The sequence below is a fragment of the Talaromyces proteolyticus genome, assembly GCF_021365285.1.
Source record: "Talaromyces proteolyticus strain PMI_201 chromosome Unknown BGW36scaffold_5, whole genome shotgun sequence".
NCBI classification, from domain to species: Eukaryota; Fungi; Ascomycota; class Eurotiomycetes; order Eurotiales; family Trichocomaceae; genus Talaromyces; species Talaromyces proteolyticus.
The window spans coordinates 2,498,785-2,513,595 of NW_025764281.1; the positions used below are offsets into that span (position 1 = coordinate 2,498,785).

General features: G+C 46.6%; 6 protein-coding genes across 6 annotated transcripts; 5 read left to right on the forward strand and 1 right to left on the reverse strand.

The window, feature by feature from the left end:
* The first annotated feature begins 94 nt into the window (after positions 1-94).
* BGW36DRAFT_416542 (putative calcium p-type ATPase NCA-3) lies at positions 95-4,464 on the forward strand. The gene is made up of 5 exons (XM_046219346.1): positions 95-470; positions 554-1,360; positions 1,427-3,280; positions 3,376-3,755; positions 3,813-4,464. Exons 1-5 carry the CDS (start codon positions 396-398, stop codon positions 4,261-4,263), a joined length of 3,567 nt encoding a protein of 1,188 aa, XP_046073662.1. The 5' UTR covers positions 95-395; the 3' UTR covers positions 4,264-4,464.
* A 189-nt stretch (positions 4,465-4,653) lies between these two features.
* Positions 4,654-7,741, forward strand: BGW36DRAFT_156407 (uncharacterized protein). The gene is made up of 2 exons (XM_046209552.1): positions 4,654-7,215; positions 7,271-7,741. The coding sequence occupies exons 1-2, from the start codon at positions 4,777-4,779 to the stop codon at positions 7,655-7,657; spliced, it is 2,826 nt and encodes a 941-aa protein (XP_046073663.1). The 5' UTR covers positions 4,654-4,776; the 3' UTR covers positions 7,658-7,741.
* Positions 7,742-8,331, reverse strand: BGW36DRAFT_156408 (uncharacterized protein). Its single transcript, XM_046209553.1, has one exon. It carries the CDS (start codon positions 8,164-8,166, stop codon positions 7,825-7,827), a length of 342 nt encoding a protein of 113 aa, XP_046073664.1. The 5' UTR covers positions 8,167-8,331; the 3' UTR covers positions 7,742-7,824.
* Positions 8,332-8,755: 424 nt separating this feature from the next.
* BGW36DRAFT_293456 (uncharacterized protein) lies at positions 8,756-10,185 on the forward strand (the record flags this gene model as incomplete). The annotated part of the gene is made up of 4 exons (XM_046211000.1): positions 8,756-9,079; positions 9,200-9,283; positions 9,354-10,099; positions 10,149-10,185. The coding sequence occupies 4 exons, from the start codon at positions 8,756-8,758 to the stop codon at positions 10,183-10,185; spliced, it is 1,191 nt and encodes a 396-aa protein (XP_046073665.1).
* Positions 10,186-11,316: 1,131 nt separating this feature from the next.
* Positions 11,317-11,670, forward strand: BGW36DRAFT_358706 (uncharacterized protein; the record flags this gene model as incomplete). The annotated part of the gene is made up of 1 exon (XM_046213993.1): positions 11,317-11,670. The coding sequence occupies one exon, from the start codon at positions 11,317-11,319 to the stop codon at positions 11,668-11,670; it is 354 nt and encodes a 117-aa protein (XP_046073666.1).
* Positions 11,671-12,388: 718 nt separating this feature from the next.
* Positions 12,389-14,778, forward strand: BGW36DRAFT_377458 (uncharacterized protein). Its single transcript, XM_046216004.1, has 2 exons — positions 12,389-12,926; positions 12,996-14,778. The coding sequence occupies exons 1-2, from the start codon at positions 12,878-12,880 to the stop codon at positions 14,570-14,572; spliced, it is 1,626 nt and encodes a 541-aa protein (XP_046073667.1). The 5' UTR covers positions 12,389-12,877; the 3' UTR covers positions 14,573-14,778.
* The last annotated feature ends 33 nt before the right edge of the window (positions 14,779-14,811 follow it).

The following is a 14,811-nucleotide window of genomic DNA, read 5'->3' on the forward strand; positions in this document are numbered from 1 at the left end:
TTTTTTCGATTCCTCTTCGCGTTGGGCTCGGCTCTTAGACACCCGTGATCTGCCAATCATCCACTGCAAAAGGCCCACGACGGATCGCCGGACAAAAGCTGAACAGTCATTTTCCAGCCTATGAGTCGCGTGGACTGAGGACCCAGCCCGAGTGACACTGATGGTCTGGCACACTAGAGCCTGACTAGCTAAGCCTCAGTCCTTCGCTGATTTAGTGCTAGCCTTGGCTGACCAGAGAGAAAACCAAAACAAAAGCAAATCCTTGTGCGGCCAAGCAAGGTCAAACCCATGACGCAGTCGGGTTTTTATCTGCGATAGGGCAACGTGTGGTATCAATCATCATCGCTGCTTTTCCATCTCATCAAGGAAAACACCATGCCAGGTGCCGGAGAACAATGGGCCGTAACAAGAGAGATGCCCCGACACCGACCGAGGCTGTTGCTCCCATCATTACGATAAGTACAGCCGATGTACGTCGCATATTGCACATACACTCATAATTCCTATCCCGATTGACCTCTGTCTCTAGCTGCGCATTAACTAACTAGTATAGTTATCTCCATGGGAGCCGGAGTCCCCTGTTGCTAATGAGCCTTTACCGGATGACGGCTTACATGCAGACACTCTGCGGCCAGCTACTTCTCCGCATAGCCTAGTTCTGCCCTCCAGTGGCAGTAATGGTAGTAGCTCGGCTGGTAGGCCGAGGGTGACTTCGGTGACTTCACTATCTGATGGAGAAACTATGGTAGCAACCAGCTCATCTTGTGGCTCCTACCGCACTCGCAGCGTTTCTGAGGTGACTGCTGTCTCTGTGGCCTCAAATTACCAGCAACAGCAAATTCCTACTGTCTACAATTTCCCTCATGGCGATAGCGACTCGTTTGGTATCTCACCCGACGCTCTCGATACAATATTCGATCGAAAATGTCTTGAAGATATCTGGTCTGTAGGCGGTCTATCTGGTCTAGCATTTGCCTTGCACAGTCACTGTGCTCTCGGAATCAAGTCGGACGAACGCACGATGTCCACCCAGACACTTGACGCATCAGGTCGACGCTCACACGCGGACAGAGTCAAGATATTCGGTAGCAATCGATTGCCAGAAAAGAAAACGAAAGTGTTTTGGCGGTTCATGTGGGAGGCACTGCAAGATAGGGTCCTGATATTACTGACTGTTGTCGCCACTATTTCCTTGGTTTTGGGATTGTATCAGACGTTTTGCCAACCGCACAAGCCTGGCCAACCGAAGGTAGAATGGGTGGAAGGGACTACTATTATGGCTGCAGTTATCGTTGTGGTCGTTGTGAGTTCCTTGAACGACTATAAGAAGGAGACACAATTTGCAAAGCTCAGCCGGAAGGTAATATTATCTTAAAATGAAACATATCTATATATAGAATGGGCTAACGAGATATGTCTTATGTAGAAAGAAGATCGCACTGTCACGGCGATAAGATCGGGCATGGCTTGTGAACTATCGGCGTTTGATGTGGTTGTCGGCGAGATTGTGCAGTTAGAGGCTGGTGACTTGATTCCGGCTGATGGGATCCTCGTCTCAGGCTATAACGTTCGCTGTGACGAGTCATCCATGACTGGCGAATCTCACTCGATAAAAAAAACAGCGGGGGATGATATTGTCCAACGAAAGAAACAAGGAATTCCCGCCGGAAATCTGGATCCGTTCATTGTCTCGGGTTGCAAGGTGGTCGAAGGAGTTGGAACATACATAGTTACTAGAGTCGGAGAGCGAAGCACTTATGGAAAAACAATGATGTCTCTTGTCATTGAAAACGCACAAACACCTCTGCAGCAAAGATTGGGGGTTATCGCTGATCAGATCGCTGTTGCTGGAATTACTGTGGCAGCACTGTTATTTGCAGTTCTCACCATCAAATTCTTCATTGAATTACCAGGGAACACCGATTCAGCTTCAGAGAAAGGACAACTCTTCTTGCGAATTGTGATTGTCTGTATAGCGGTCGTTGTAATCGCTGTTCCAGAAGGATTACCGTTAGCGGTGACTCTTGCCCTAGCCATTGCAGTCACTAAAATGCTGAAAGACAATAATCTGGTCCGAATACTAAGTTCTTGCGAAACGATGGGAGGCGTTACTACTGTTTGCTGCGATAAAACCGGTACCCTCACTACAAACCAGATGGCAGTTGTCTCAGGAACTGTCGGCATGCAGTATGCTTTTGAGAGCGATGAAAATACTCAAGCCCCCAAACCATTCATGACTCTATCCACTGAGAATCTGGTCTTGCGATTATCAGAACAAGTGAAATTTATCCTAGCACAATCCATTGTCATCAACTCGACTACAGTGGAAAGCGAGAAACATACATTTATTGGGTCACGGACTGAGATGGCGTTGCTCTCTTTTGCAAGGGAACATCTCGGTATTCGGACGATTGCCGAGGAACGTGCGAATGCAGAGGTTGTCCAAATGATTCCTTTTGACTCCAACAGGAAATGTATGGCGTCTGTGGTTAATCTTGGTGGTATATATCGAATGTATGTGAAAGGGGCTCCGGAAGTCCTTTTAGACTCAAGCACGCAAATCGTCATCGATGCGTCTGATGAAATCATGAATACCGAACCTATAAGCGAACATTACGATCAAGTGATTGATAGCACACGAAACTACAGCAATCGTTCGCTGCGTATGATAGGATTTGCATATCGGGACTTCTCCTCTACGTGGCCTCCTTTCGATGCAAACACAGTGGAAGGCGATCCCACCCAGGCTATTTTCGAAGATGTCATGCAAGACATGACTTTTATTGGGCTTGTCGGTATCCAGGACCCTCTTCGACCTGGCGTCAATACTGCTATTCTCAATTGCCGTAAAGCTGGCGTGAGTGTCAAAATGGTTACAGGAGACAACATTGACACTGCAAAGGCGATTGCAGTCCAAGCAGGTATTTTGGATGCCGACGGGGTATCAATGGATGGTCCAACTTTTCGAGAGCTATCCAAGAGTGACCTTTATGACGTTCTACCACGATTACAAGTGTTAGCGCGATCAAGCCCGGAAGACAAACAGGTCCTAGTAAAAGCCCTTAAAGAGCTTGGAGAAGTTGTTGCCGTCACGGGCGATGGGACCAACGATGCGCCTGCACTGACTGCAGCAGATGTAGGATTCTCAATGGGGGTCTCTGGGACCGATATCGCCCTAGAAGCGTCGTCCATCATACTGATGGACGACAATTTTTCTTCCATCGTTAAGGCCATCGAATGGGGCCGAACAGTCAACGATGCAATCAAGAAATTTCTTCAGGTGTGTTTATTGTGTATTATTTGTTTTATTGAGACTTTTTGTACTTTCCGTTTATTCTTACTACTAAATACGAAATTGGCTAATCTGCGGCTCAGTTTCAACTCACCGTCAACGTCACGGCTGTTGCCCTAACCTTTGTTTCTGCCATTACAAGCGACCATGATGAGTCAATATTAACTCCAGTTCAACTTTTGTGGATAAATCTCATCATGGACACTTTCGCCGCTATGGCTCTCGCGACAGACCCTCCTCCGCCGGACATTCTCGATAGGCGACCGGAGGAAAAGTCGGCTTCCATGATAACCCTGACGATGTGGAAGATGATTGTTGTGCAGTCTATATATCAACTTAGCGTGACCTTGGCCCTCAACTTTTCTGGTAACCGAATTCTTGGATACACGGGCACCAAACAAGAAAGTCTAGAAACTGTTGTCTTCAACACGTTTGTCTGGATGCAATTTTTCAATCAGTACAAGTAAGTCCTCTTTGTGATATCATAGGATTCATCCATACTAACAAAAATCTCTATTAGTAATCGCCGGCTTGATAACAAGCTCAATGTTTTCGAAGGAATTCATAACAATTGGTACTTTCTCGGCATCAATTTAATTACCATCGTAGGGCAGTTACTCATCATATCCTTCGGTGGAAGTGCCTTGTCGGCTGTCCGGTTAGATGGTATTCAGTGGGCTATTTCTCTTTCCCTTGGAGCCTTCAGCCTCATCATTGGCGTTCTTGCTCGCCTGGTCCCAGATGACTGGATCCGGTCTGCTCTTTACCTTGATAGGTGGCAAGGCTTGTCCAGCTCCCGTGGAATCAAACATCCTGAGAATCTTCCTGACGAATTCACTCCTCTCTTGGACAACTCTTCATGTGAATCTGGGTCTATTCCTCCAAATCAAACAGGTTTTCAGCCAAGGAACAACTGGAGTTTCTATTTCTTCGGTGCTTCTAGGCCTCATGTTGATATCGAAGCTGCATAGTTTGCCTGTACCATTATTGTAATATAGAGGGGCATTGTTTTGTTACAGCGCTTGTTTTATTTCTCTCCTTTTTCGTTTCCTATAGATAACTAGTGAATTTATCGTCGTGAGTTATGATACTTTTGTATCAAGGACGAGTATTGAATTACGTCGTGGTGGGCTAATCCGATAACAAATCAAATATTGTCGGTGTCATTTAGTAAAATTCATATGACTTACTGTATTATTATTGGAAAAACGTCGAATGATTATTGCGAAAAATGGTAATGCCAGTTCATACATACGCATGACCAGCCAATCGTAGCGCGTGACGCCGGACTTTTGCTCCGCCACAGTCATCAAACGTAAAAACACTCCCGTCCATCCCTTTTACACTGCCACTTTATTTCTCACAAACCTATATCTTGAGCGTGCCCGAGCAAGGACGTGAAATTCAGGCTATATGTTTCAATTTTTATAGTAGCAGGCAGAGTATAATTAGGCGGATAACGCCAAGCTCGCCGAAGCACTCAAATGGATGCTCCCGAAAGCATTATTGACACCAAGCTCGCTTTCAGTCAAGCTCCCAAAGCAACAAATCACCAATTTGGGTGCACACCCAAACAGCTGCAGCATTTGGCCGAGTCTCGGGATCTGAGTGCCCTCCAAACGTTAGGGGGACTCGCTGGCTTGGAGACGTCTCTCCTGACAGACCGGAAAAGCGGATTAAGCCCAGACGAGTTTATCCGTGAGGATGCTACACCGCTCACGGATTATGAGAAACGCCTACCTACCCTTTCTACGGAGAAAACAGTATTTAAACCTCCTTTTGACGCGAGAAGGAGAATATTCGGAGATAACCGACTGCCCACGAAGAGAGAACCCCCTTTTTGGCAGTTGATGTGGATGGCCTACAATGACTATGTTTTATTTCTGTTGACTGGAGCCGCAATAATATCTCTTGGCTTAGGCCTCTATCAAGCGCTAGGAACTCCTCGAACACCTAACAACCCGCCCATAGAATGGGTGGAGGGGGTCGCCATTCTGGTGGCCATCGTCATCATCGTGCTGGTCGGCGCTCTAAACGATTTCCAGAAACAATACCAATTCCGCAAGCTTAACAAGAAGCAACAGGATCGGAATGTGAAGGTCATTCGCTCCGGCCGTCCGCAAGAAATTCTAATCCATGATGTCGTCGTCGGTGATATTGTCCAAATCGAGCCGGGAGATGTAATTCCAGCGGATGGCATTTTAATTCAAGGCCTTCTTCTCCGATGTGACGAATCTTCCATGACTGGGGAGTCTAATCTACGACCAAAGTGTCCTGCTGATGATGCTGTCCAAGCTAGTTACTCAGGGAATAGCAACACGCAAGTTACCACAAAACTAGACCCATTCATTATTTCAGGAACTAAAGTCGCGGAGGGCGTTGGTAGTTTTCTCATTATCGCTACAGGTCGCAATTCAGCTTATGGCACAATTCTTCAGAGACTTGAGGATGAGCCAACACCAACACCTTTGCAAATGAAACTTGGTGGGCTTGCCAAGAGTATTGCAATATGCGGTGGCGTTGTTGCTCTGATCTTCTTCGTGATTCTTTTCATAAAGTTTCTGGTAGAGCTACCTCACAGCACAAGAAGCCCGGCCGAAAAGGGTCAGCTTTTTCTCAACATATTCATCATAGCGCTCACTGTCGTTGTGATAGCAGTTCCAGAAGGGTTGCCACTAGCCGTTACATTGTCACTCGCCTTTGCCACCACTCGAATGCTGAAGGACAGAAATCTGGTTCGGTCTCTACGAGCATGCGAGACTATGGGAAATGCGACGTCTATTTGCTCAGATAAAACTGGTACCCTAACACAGAATCGGATGACTGTCGTTGCAGGGGCCTTTGGCACAAATTCTAAGTATACTGAGGGTGCCTCTTCGTCTATTACCGAATACATAAGAGGCCTTTCATTCGATGTCAGATCAATTCTGAAGAGCTCCATCGTTATTAACAGCACTGCATTTGAATCCGATGACTCTTCGTATATTGGCTCTCGGACTGAATCTGCTCTACTCACACTGGCTCGCGACGCCATTGGCATGGGCCCCGTTGAGGTTGAGAGATCTGATGCACGGGTCGTCTACTTGGTCCCATTCGATTCGTCTAGAAAGTGCATGGTCTCTGTGGTCCGTCTGGATAACGGGGTACATCGAGCATATATCAAAGGGGCTTCTGAAATCCTATTACGTGCCTGCAACACGGCTCTAGAGAATCCAGAAGCTGGACTCTCCCCAATTCCAGTTTCCGATGACATTATGCAGAATCTGCAGGATATTATATCGAAATATGCAAGGCATTCTTGGCGAACAATGACTCTTGCCTACCGGGATTTCCATGAATGGCCACCTGTTACTAACGCCGATCCCATCAGCGATGTTGGCCATATAGTTCCTCTCGATGAAATACTTCGGGACCTAACATTTCTTGCTATCATGGGTATCCAAGACCCACTACGCGACGGCGTTCCAGACGCCATCCAAACATGTGCAAAAGCGGGAGTTACTGTAAGAATGGTCACCGGTGACAATCTCTTGACAGCGAAGGCAATAGCAGAAGAAGCCGGTATTCTTACCGACCATGAGGACATTGCTATAGAAGCTTCCGAGTTCCGCACTCTCCAGCAATCGCAGCAAATTGAAATGATACCTCACTTGAAGGTACTGGCAAGGTCTACTCCTGAGGATAAACGAATTCTTGTCATGCGATTAAAGCAAATGGGAGAAATCGTAGCGGTGACAGGAGACGGTACAAACGATGTTGCCGCTTTGATGGCTGCAGACATCGGGTTTTCTATGGGAATATCAGGAACAGAGGTTGCCCGCGAGGCGTCCTCGATTGTTCTCATGGATGATAACTTTACGTCTATTGTCAAAGCTATTATGTGGGGGAGAGCAGTAAATGATGCTGTCAGCAAATTCTTGCAGGTAGGCGTTCTGTGGGTGTGGGAACGTATGATTCATAACCTGACGATAGTTACAGTTCCAAATCACAATAACAATTACCTCTGTCGGATTGACTTTTGTTTCCGCAGTCGCTAATGGAAACCAGCAGTCTGTTCTCACAGCAGTGCAACTCATGTGGATCAATCTTTTCCAAGATACCATGGCGGCACTGGCACTTGCTACTGATCCTCCGTCGTCTAAAATCCTCGACCGCAAGCCCGTGGCTCAGTCCGCTCCTCTCATTACTCTTCAGATGTGGAAGATGATAATTGGCCAGTCAATATATCAAATGGCTGTTACTCTGGTTCTCTATTTTGCAGGATCTTCCATCTTCCATTATCATACCTCGCAAGAAAAAGCTCAACTACAGACGGCCATTTTCAACACGTATGTGTGGCTACAGATCTTCAACATGTTCAAGTAGGTTTACTGTCTCCCTTGCATATCTTGCCACTACTTTTCAGATTGAACCACATAGAGATATTCTAGTATGTATGCTTACAAATTATTGCAGCAATCGCCAGCTCCAAAACACTATCAACATCACCGAGGGCCTCCTCAGAAACTGGTTGTTCATCGCCATCAGCTCCATCATGATCGGAGGCCAGGTCCTGATCGCATTTGTGGGGGGGGAGTCCTTCTCCGTGGTAGGAATGAGCGGTGCGCAGTGGGCCTACTCGGTCGTGCTAGGCTTTTTGTCCATCCCAGTGGGATATCTGATCCGTCAGATCCCCGATGGGCCGATTGAATGGTGTGCTGAGCAAGCAGGTCGATATCTGTCGACGCTAACAGTCTGGCGGTATCGGTGGAGGGAAGGCGATGCGGCCTAAATAAAAAACCTAGAGAATCACGAATTAGACAAATTAGACATACTAGTCTTCGAAAGACAGAATCTCTGAAAGAGACTGAATGTAGATGGTGTATAGAGAGCATATGCTATGCTTGCCCCTTACAGTGGATCCGCATGTCGCATTCAGGACCGAGCAGGCAGCAGGAGGATGGAAGTCATGTTCCGACGTAACGTAACAGGAAAAATCTCAGCCGATCGGGCGCATAGTTAGGTCGTCAGTAAACACACCCACGTATTATTACACATCGACGTCAAGTTGCGTTCAGTTCCTTAAAAAAGAAGTAACCAATAAAAATTGGCGCTTGCTTCGGCTTCGGCACAAGACTGTTACAATACAGTATGTGTATATAGATGTATGTTATGTACGGTATGTATGGTGTATGGTATGACAGCCGTACCAGATCCGAGCTGAGGCCACCCACTTTCTCCGCTACGTAAACTGTCACGACCCAGAACATCTTTCATATCTCTGTCTTGTTCTTGGATATGGAAGGCCCCAGCATTGATATACAAGGAACAGAGGCCGCTGACCACCCACTAAATGGTGGCGATCTCCGATACCGTCATTCTCCTCTTAGAACCCCAGATGAAGGACAACCAATAATGTCAAGCAGATCTGGAACAGCTTCCTCAACATCCTCTTCATCTACTACAGCACCGTCATCGCCTTCGATGTGGTCACGGAGATCTACCTTTATACGAGTAGAGACCTGGGCACAAGCTCTATATTCTCCTTCCTCAAGCAACATTTACCATCATGCTCGCAAGGCTGTCGCCTACGGTGCTAATCCCAATTTACTTCTCTTATTCCTACCGCTCGGTATCCTAGGCGGAACGCTTCGCTGGAATGCACTTCTGGTGTTTTTCTTCAACCTCCTGGCTGTCATCCCGCTTTCAGCCCTGGTCTCGGATGCATCGGACAAGCTGTCTGACAGTGTCGGTGCCCTGCTTGGGAGTTTGATCAATGCGACGTTTGGAAATTCTGTTGAATTGACGGTCAGTACTGGCTGTGATATCTTCCATTATACTCCATTCTATATCTCAGTCGTCTTATGGATTTGTTCTTTTCATTTGTTTTATCTTCGCGTCGTCTCGCCACTAATATTTCGTTTATAGGCCGGTATCCTCGCAGTTGTCAATGGACGCGTCACAATCGCCCAATCAATCATGATTGGAAGCATACTATCGGATATACTCCTAGTTAGCCCTCTTCTTCATTTCCATTTTATCTTAGTCTAAAATAGAAAATCGATTTTCTAATACTATGAAGGTTCTAGGGCTCTGCATATTCTCGGCCTCATGGGGTAAAAACATATTGCTATTCAACCCCACTGTCGCCGACACATTATCCTCGTTGATGATGATCGCGACAATGGCAATCATCCTACCAACAGTACTTGCTTCAACACTAGCAGTGCATCACTCGCAGATCGAAGATAGAATTCTGTCATTCTCGCGCGGAACTGCCGTGATCCTTCTCATTCTCTACATCACTTACCTTTTTTTCCAGATGAGAACTCACAAACATCTTTTCGAGCAAGCGCAGCATACCAGACAAGATGATCCTTCTCAATCTACTACCCAGCTTGCAAGCCCATTGCAGAAATACGCTCCCATAGCTACTCTAATCGCGTCTTCAATCGGTGTCGTCGTGTGCACCTATTTCGTGTTCGAGAGTATGTCGAGCACGGCCCACATAACACATATGTCAACTATCTTCATTGCGATGATCTTGATACCTATTGCCAGCAACAGTCCTGAAGGCTCTGCGGTGATAGCCGTTTCACGTAGCGGCGACATAGACTTTGGTATCAGTGTCATAGTTTCTAGTATACTCCAAATCAGTCTCTTCGCCATCCCCTTTCTAGTTATCCTAGGCTGGATCATTGAGGAACCGATCACCCTCGATTTTGGCTCGTTCAACACCATGATCTTATTTTTTGCGGTCGTGATAGTAAGTTACATGCTGCGAGAGGGAAGATACACCTATATCCACGGAACCATGCTGGTGGGATTGTAAGTCTCTTTCTATTTTCTTTTTACACAGTCAGCTAACTTTCTGCAGCTATGCCATCCTGACTGTAGCATTTTATTTCCGTTAATAGTTTGTGATAGTCTTGAAAACTATACATGTAGCCTTTGTGAAAATAAAGCCTAAACAATTGATAGTGCTGGGAACTCTGCAAGTTCCTAAGAAGTGCCTTAGCGCTCTAGAGGATTTTTGAGGGTGTATGGAAGACCAATAATTTTAAATTCATTGCTAGCTAGAAAACGAACCGGGAAAGTCATGTCTACAACGAGGTACTAGGATGCGTCATTGGTACAAGGAGTGTTTTGGGTATCAAGACAAATGACCGGTATTCGTCGTCACGAGATGGTGATAAATCTGCAGGGCCATACAGTTTGGCTAGCTAGGGGGCAGTGAAAAGTGTATTAGGGGCTATTTTTGGTGGACATGTGAACTTAAGTTGGACGGTTGGCCATTTCCTGGGCGCAAAATCGGGTGTGACACCGTGAATTTCTTTGCAGCAGTCTAAAATACCTCAACTACAATCTAACCAATCATCATCGTAAGTACGAGCTCTCTTTCCACATTACGAGAAGTGCAATCAGTATTTGCTTACGATGTTGTCGATCTCATGGTTGAACAGATTCGCGACAAATCGAGTTGAACCGTGAATGACTGGAATCGTAGTGAAATGATATGTATAGCATAGCCCCTGAAGTCTTTGAGAGTTCGCTCGAAAAACAACCGGAACATTTGAATCGTTGCCGTGCAAGTATCATGCTGTCTGAAGAAGAGCTCGACACTGCGGCCTGCATGTAAGGGTAATTAAGCATTAGCCTTGTTACTATACATGTCCTGTCGAACGGAGCTTATTGGTTCGGTTTGGGTCTTAGAAGGAACATGCCTCATAAGCAAATCAAAACTCGCATAGAGCCGCTGGGTGAGCAAAGTTTCCTTCAGAAGATCCAATGAAGCACCCGGGGTCTGGTATAATGCGCGGTATTATAATGAGATGGTGCAGACGTGATGGCTCTGGTGTAGAGCTTGCATTCATGCAAATTTTTGTAGGAAACAGTTCAAAAGCTTTATAAGACATGGCTATTCCTTGAGCATTGTTCAACTTACGTACACATTCAAGGAAATTTACCAAAGAACAGATTTACTAGGTCATTGTGTGTGTTGAAATTTTACATTTTCACCCCTTCATCTCCAAGCACATTCCAATATGGGTTTAGTCGGCGGTCTTCTCAAACTGATCATTATCCCAATTCTGGCGTTCATAATTATATCTTTGATAATAGTCGCTGTGGTTTACTTTTCACGCGCAAAAAAGAATAAAGAGTTAGAACTGGAAGCAAATCAGTTCCAGCCACCGCCTATCCAACGATGGGTATTTGACCCCCAGCAACAGGCGCTGCAGCAGACTATCATACAACAGCAGCAGGAACAACACCAACAAAAACAACAACAGCCGGGATCACCACAGCCACCGCCTCAGGTGCATATACAATATCCAAGTCCTGTTGCTGGTGGGCCTCCGAGTTACTATACCCCAGCAACCAATGGCCATGCACAGTAGAATGTGCTAAAGCGAGGGTGAGTCTTATGGAATATCGCAGATAGGATGTTCTTTTTTTGACGAGATAACATTAGCGGTGTTCACATACCCGACGTAGTACATATAGTCCTGTTTTGAGAAAGAAATCTGCGGTGAGTATTTGGGTGATTGTGTTGAGTTTGTACGTTCTATCCAAGTTAGCTAGTACTTTTTATTGTTTTTACTGTTAAATTAAAATGTGTCCTATCTGTTTGTAAATTCATTACAATTATGCCTGTTTCAACTGGTGTCCTCGAAGTATTCTATGTATATAAAAATTGTTTCAAAATACCACCCTCTCACTGTCTAGACATGTAGTCTATGTCGTGTCATACAGGTTTCAACCCTACACTTTTTGCTGTAAGTTTTATCCCATAAGGTCTTTACTATGGACATATGGAGGCTCATCCATAGCTAATCACCTATCTTTTCGTGTCTACCTCTTCATTTAGGCTAACCCTAACAGACACAATAACCCTAACCCTAATACTGAGAGATTCACGGAATATCATTATCCCGTGCCCCGCACACGTGACGCGCGTCAGTCTTGGCGGCGGCGGGAAGCGCGGAAGTTTCCGATCTTTTCATTTAATTCTTTAGTTGCAAATAGTAAATATTCATATTAATGTTTTTATTTATTGTGAAGATATTACTGTTTAGCACTTTGTAAATTGTACTTTTCTTACAAAATTATTGCCATCAGCTTAAATCTTGGTGGCCAGGACATTCTCCTGTAGTTGAAGCTAAAGGAGGTCTATACTTGTATCCTTGTGTCTTATACACCCCCACGCCATCAGCAGCCAGCCTGTGCAGTGTTGAAAGGTCCTAGCAGACACCGAACACGAGCGCTTAATAATACACCAGAGCCTACAAATCAACGGATAGAAAGCTATTTAAAAGAAACGCTTTGTCAGCGTGCGCATTGCTGTCCCGCAGACATATCCATTCCGGCTGTCAAGTCACTGGCAGTCAGTCTGGAGCTGTGCTGAATTTGGCTTCCTGGCGATCCACTTGCTGAATGCAATTTTTCTCTCCAGCCTCGACTGCTTCTCTACACAGCACAATCCCCAACCGTCCTGTGGTTCTACAAATCATGCCTATCCTCCCTGCAGCCTTTCTCCTTTGGTAGTCCATAGAGCGGAAATCTCTTTATCGCGCTCCCCGCATCAATTAATGCCGTGCCTCCACCATGTCTCCGCCGTCCGCCGCGGATACAAAAATTGACACCATAGTCATCGGTATGTCGTAATTCCGTCCCAATGGAATCCTTGGAAATAGCTTCTCACCGCCTGTCGGCCGTGTGCCAGGCAATGGGCCGTCGTCCATGATCTTGTCGTACATCCTCCATGGCAACATTCCCTACTATGCCCCCGACCCGCCGCATCCCGATCCGCTGCTGCATGCCAAGCTGCGAGCGCCGTCGACCTGTCTATTGCGGCCGGACCTCGATACCCTGACGCATCACTTCGCTGCGTCGCGTTTGTCATACTCGACACAGGCTCTCCCCATCAACGTGTTGCTGGACGCCCTGCTGCGACCGCATGGCGAGACGGACGATCTCGGAGACGTGACGAACATTGAGTGGCGCTACAAGCCTCACCGCGCTGTCCCGCACTTGGTCCTAGGCAATGCGTCGAGTCCAGGCGGTCTTTGGGCCGTAGATGACCCTGTCCGCGTTAGCTGGGATATCGGAACACTGAGCTATGCTGGCATGCTCTCCTTACCCGGGTACACGTTTGCTGCGCACTATCGCAAAACCAAGAATGCAGATCTAGCGCCTTTCACTCGTCCAAGCCGGAAGGAATTGGCAGAGTACCTGCGCATGTACCCCGTAGAGGCGGGGATTAGCGATTCCTTCTTGAATAATATGCAGGTGGATGGGATAGAGCGTACTGCAGACGGCTTCTATATACGGTCTCATCGTCTGAGATGTAAACATCTCGTACTGGCCACGGGTATCTTTTCACATCTCATTCAACCACCGGCTCTTCTCGCGCCTCTAGCCACTCTTCATAACGCGAATTCGTCTAGGACACCATTGCTAGTCATTGGGTCAGGGTTTACCGCCGCAGATGCTATTATATCAGCACCGGTTGATCAGCCAATTTTACATCTCTTCCGTTGGAGCCCCGACGAAAGACCTTCGCCGCTGCGAGCCTGCCATCAACAGGCATACCCAGAGTATGCCGGGGTCTATCGACTAATGAAACGAGCTGCACTTGCTTCGAATTCTGCGAAAAGACCCAAAGCCCGGCGACTAGTGTCGACATCCTTTTTAGAGAGCCGAAATTGGGACGAAGTCTACGAGGGTATACCGAATGCCGAAATTGTCGACGTCCAGATGAAAGATGGCAAAGCAATTGTGACATTGTGTCTGACAGATGGCACCACAATTCAACGTCCTGTATGTGGCCTGGTTTATGGTGTAGGTCGAAGAGGGTCGCTTGGCTATCTTGATCCGGCCCTGCGTGCAGAGATTCTTAGCGGTGTCGACAGCCCGGATGAGAACAAAATATCGGCAAAAACCTTGCGCAACAAGGTCATGGAAGACCTGGAAGTCGCTCCAGATATTTTCGTCATAGGTAGCCTGACTGGTGACTCGCTTATCCGGTTCGCGTTTGGGGGGTGTGTTTATGCTGCCAGCACGTTGATTAGAGACTTGGATAGTAGCAGCGGAACGTGTACTCCCAAAAGACCCGCGGGTACGCCAACAGGGGGCCGCGGTGCGCTCATGAATGGGGTAGATGGACATGGCCAACGTGCACAGTATGACGACCGGCCGCAGAAGCCACTGGTTTGTCCGTCCAAGAATTCTGAAGATAAATCCCCTTGGCCTCGAATCAGTCGCTGGTGGACTGCTCTTTGTAATGCGCTTTTCAGCTGATGCATGATAATTGATTCGTGGATGTACAATGATACACATAACATACATACATACATACATATACATATTTAGTCGCACATTTGGTTAGTGCTGCGTTTATTAGTAAGGGAAGAGGCGTCGAGGGCCATGAACGTACCATATGCAGTGAAGCTACTACGTTGTAAAATTGTTTGAATATTGCATAAACAGTCGTGATCCATGATACATTAATTGATATTGTAGAAAGTATTCAAAAGGCA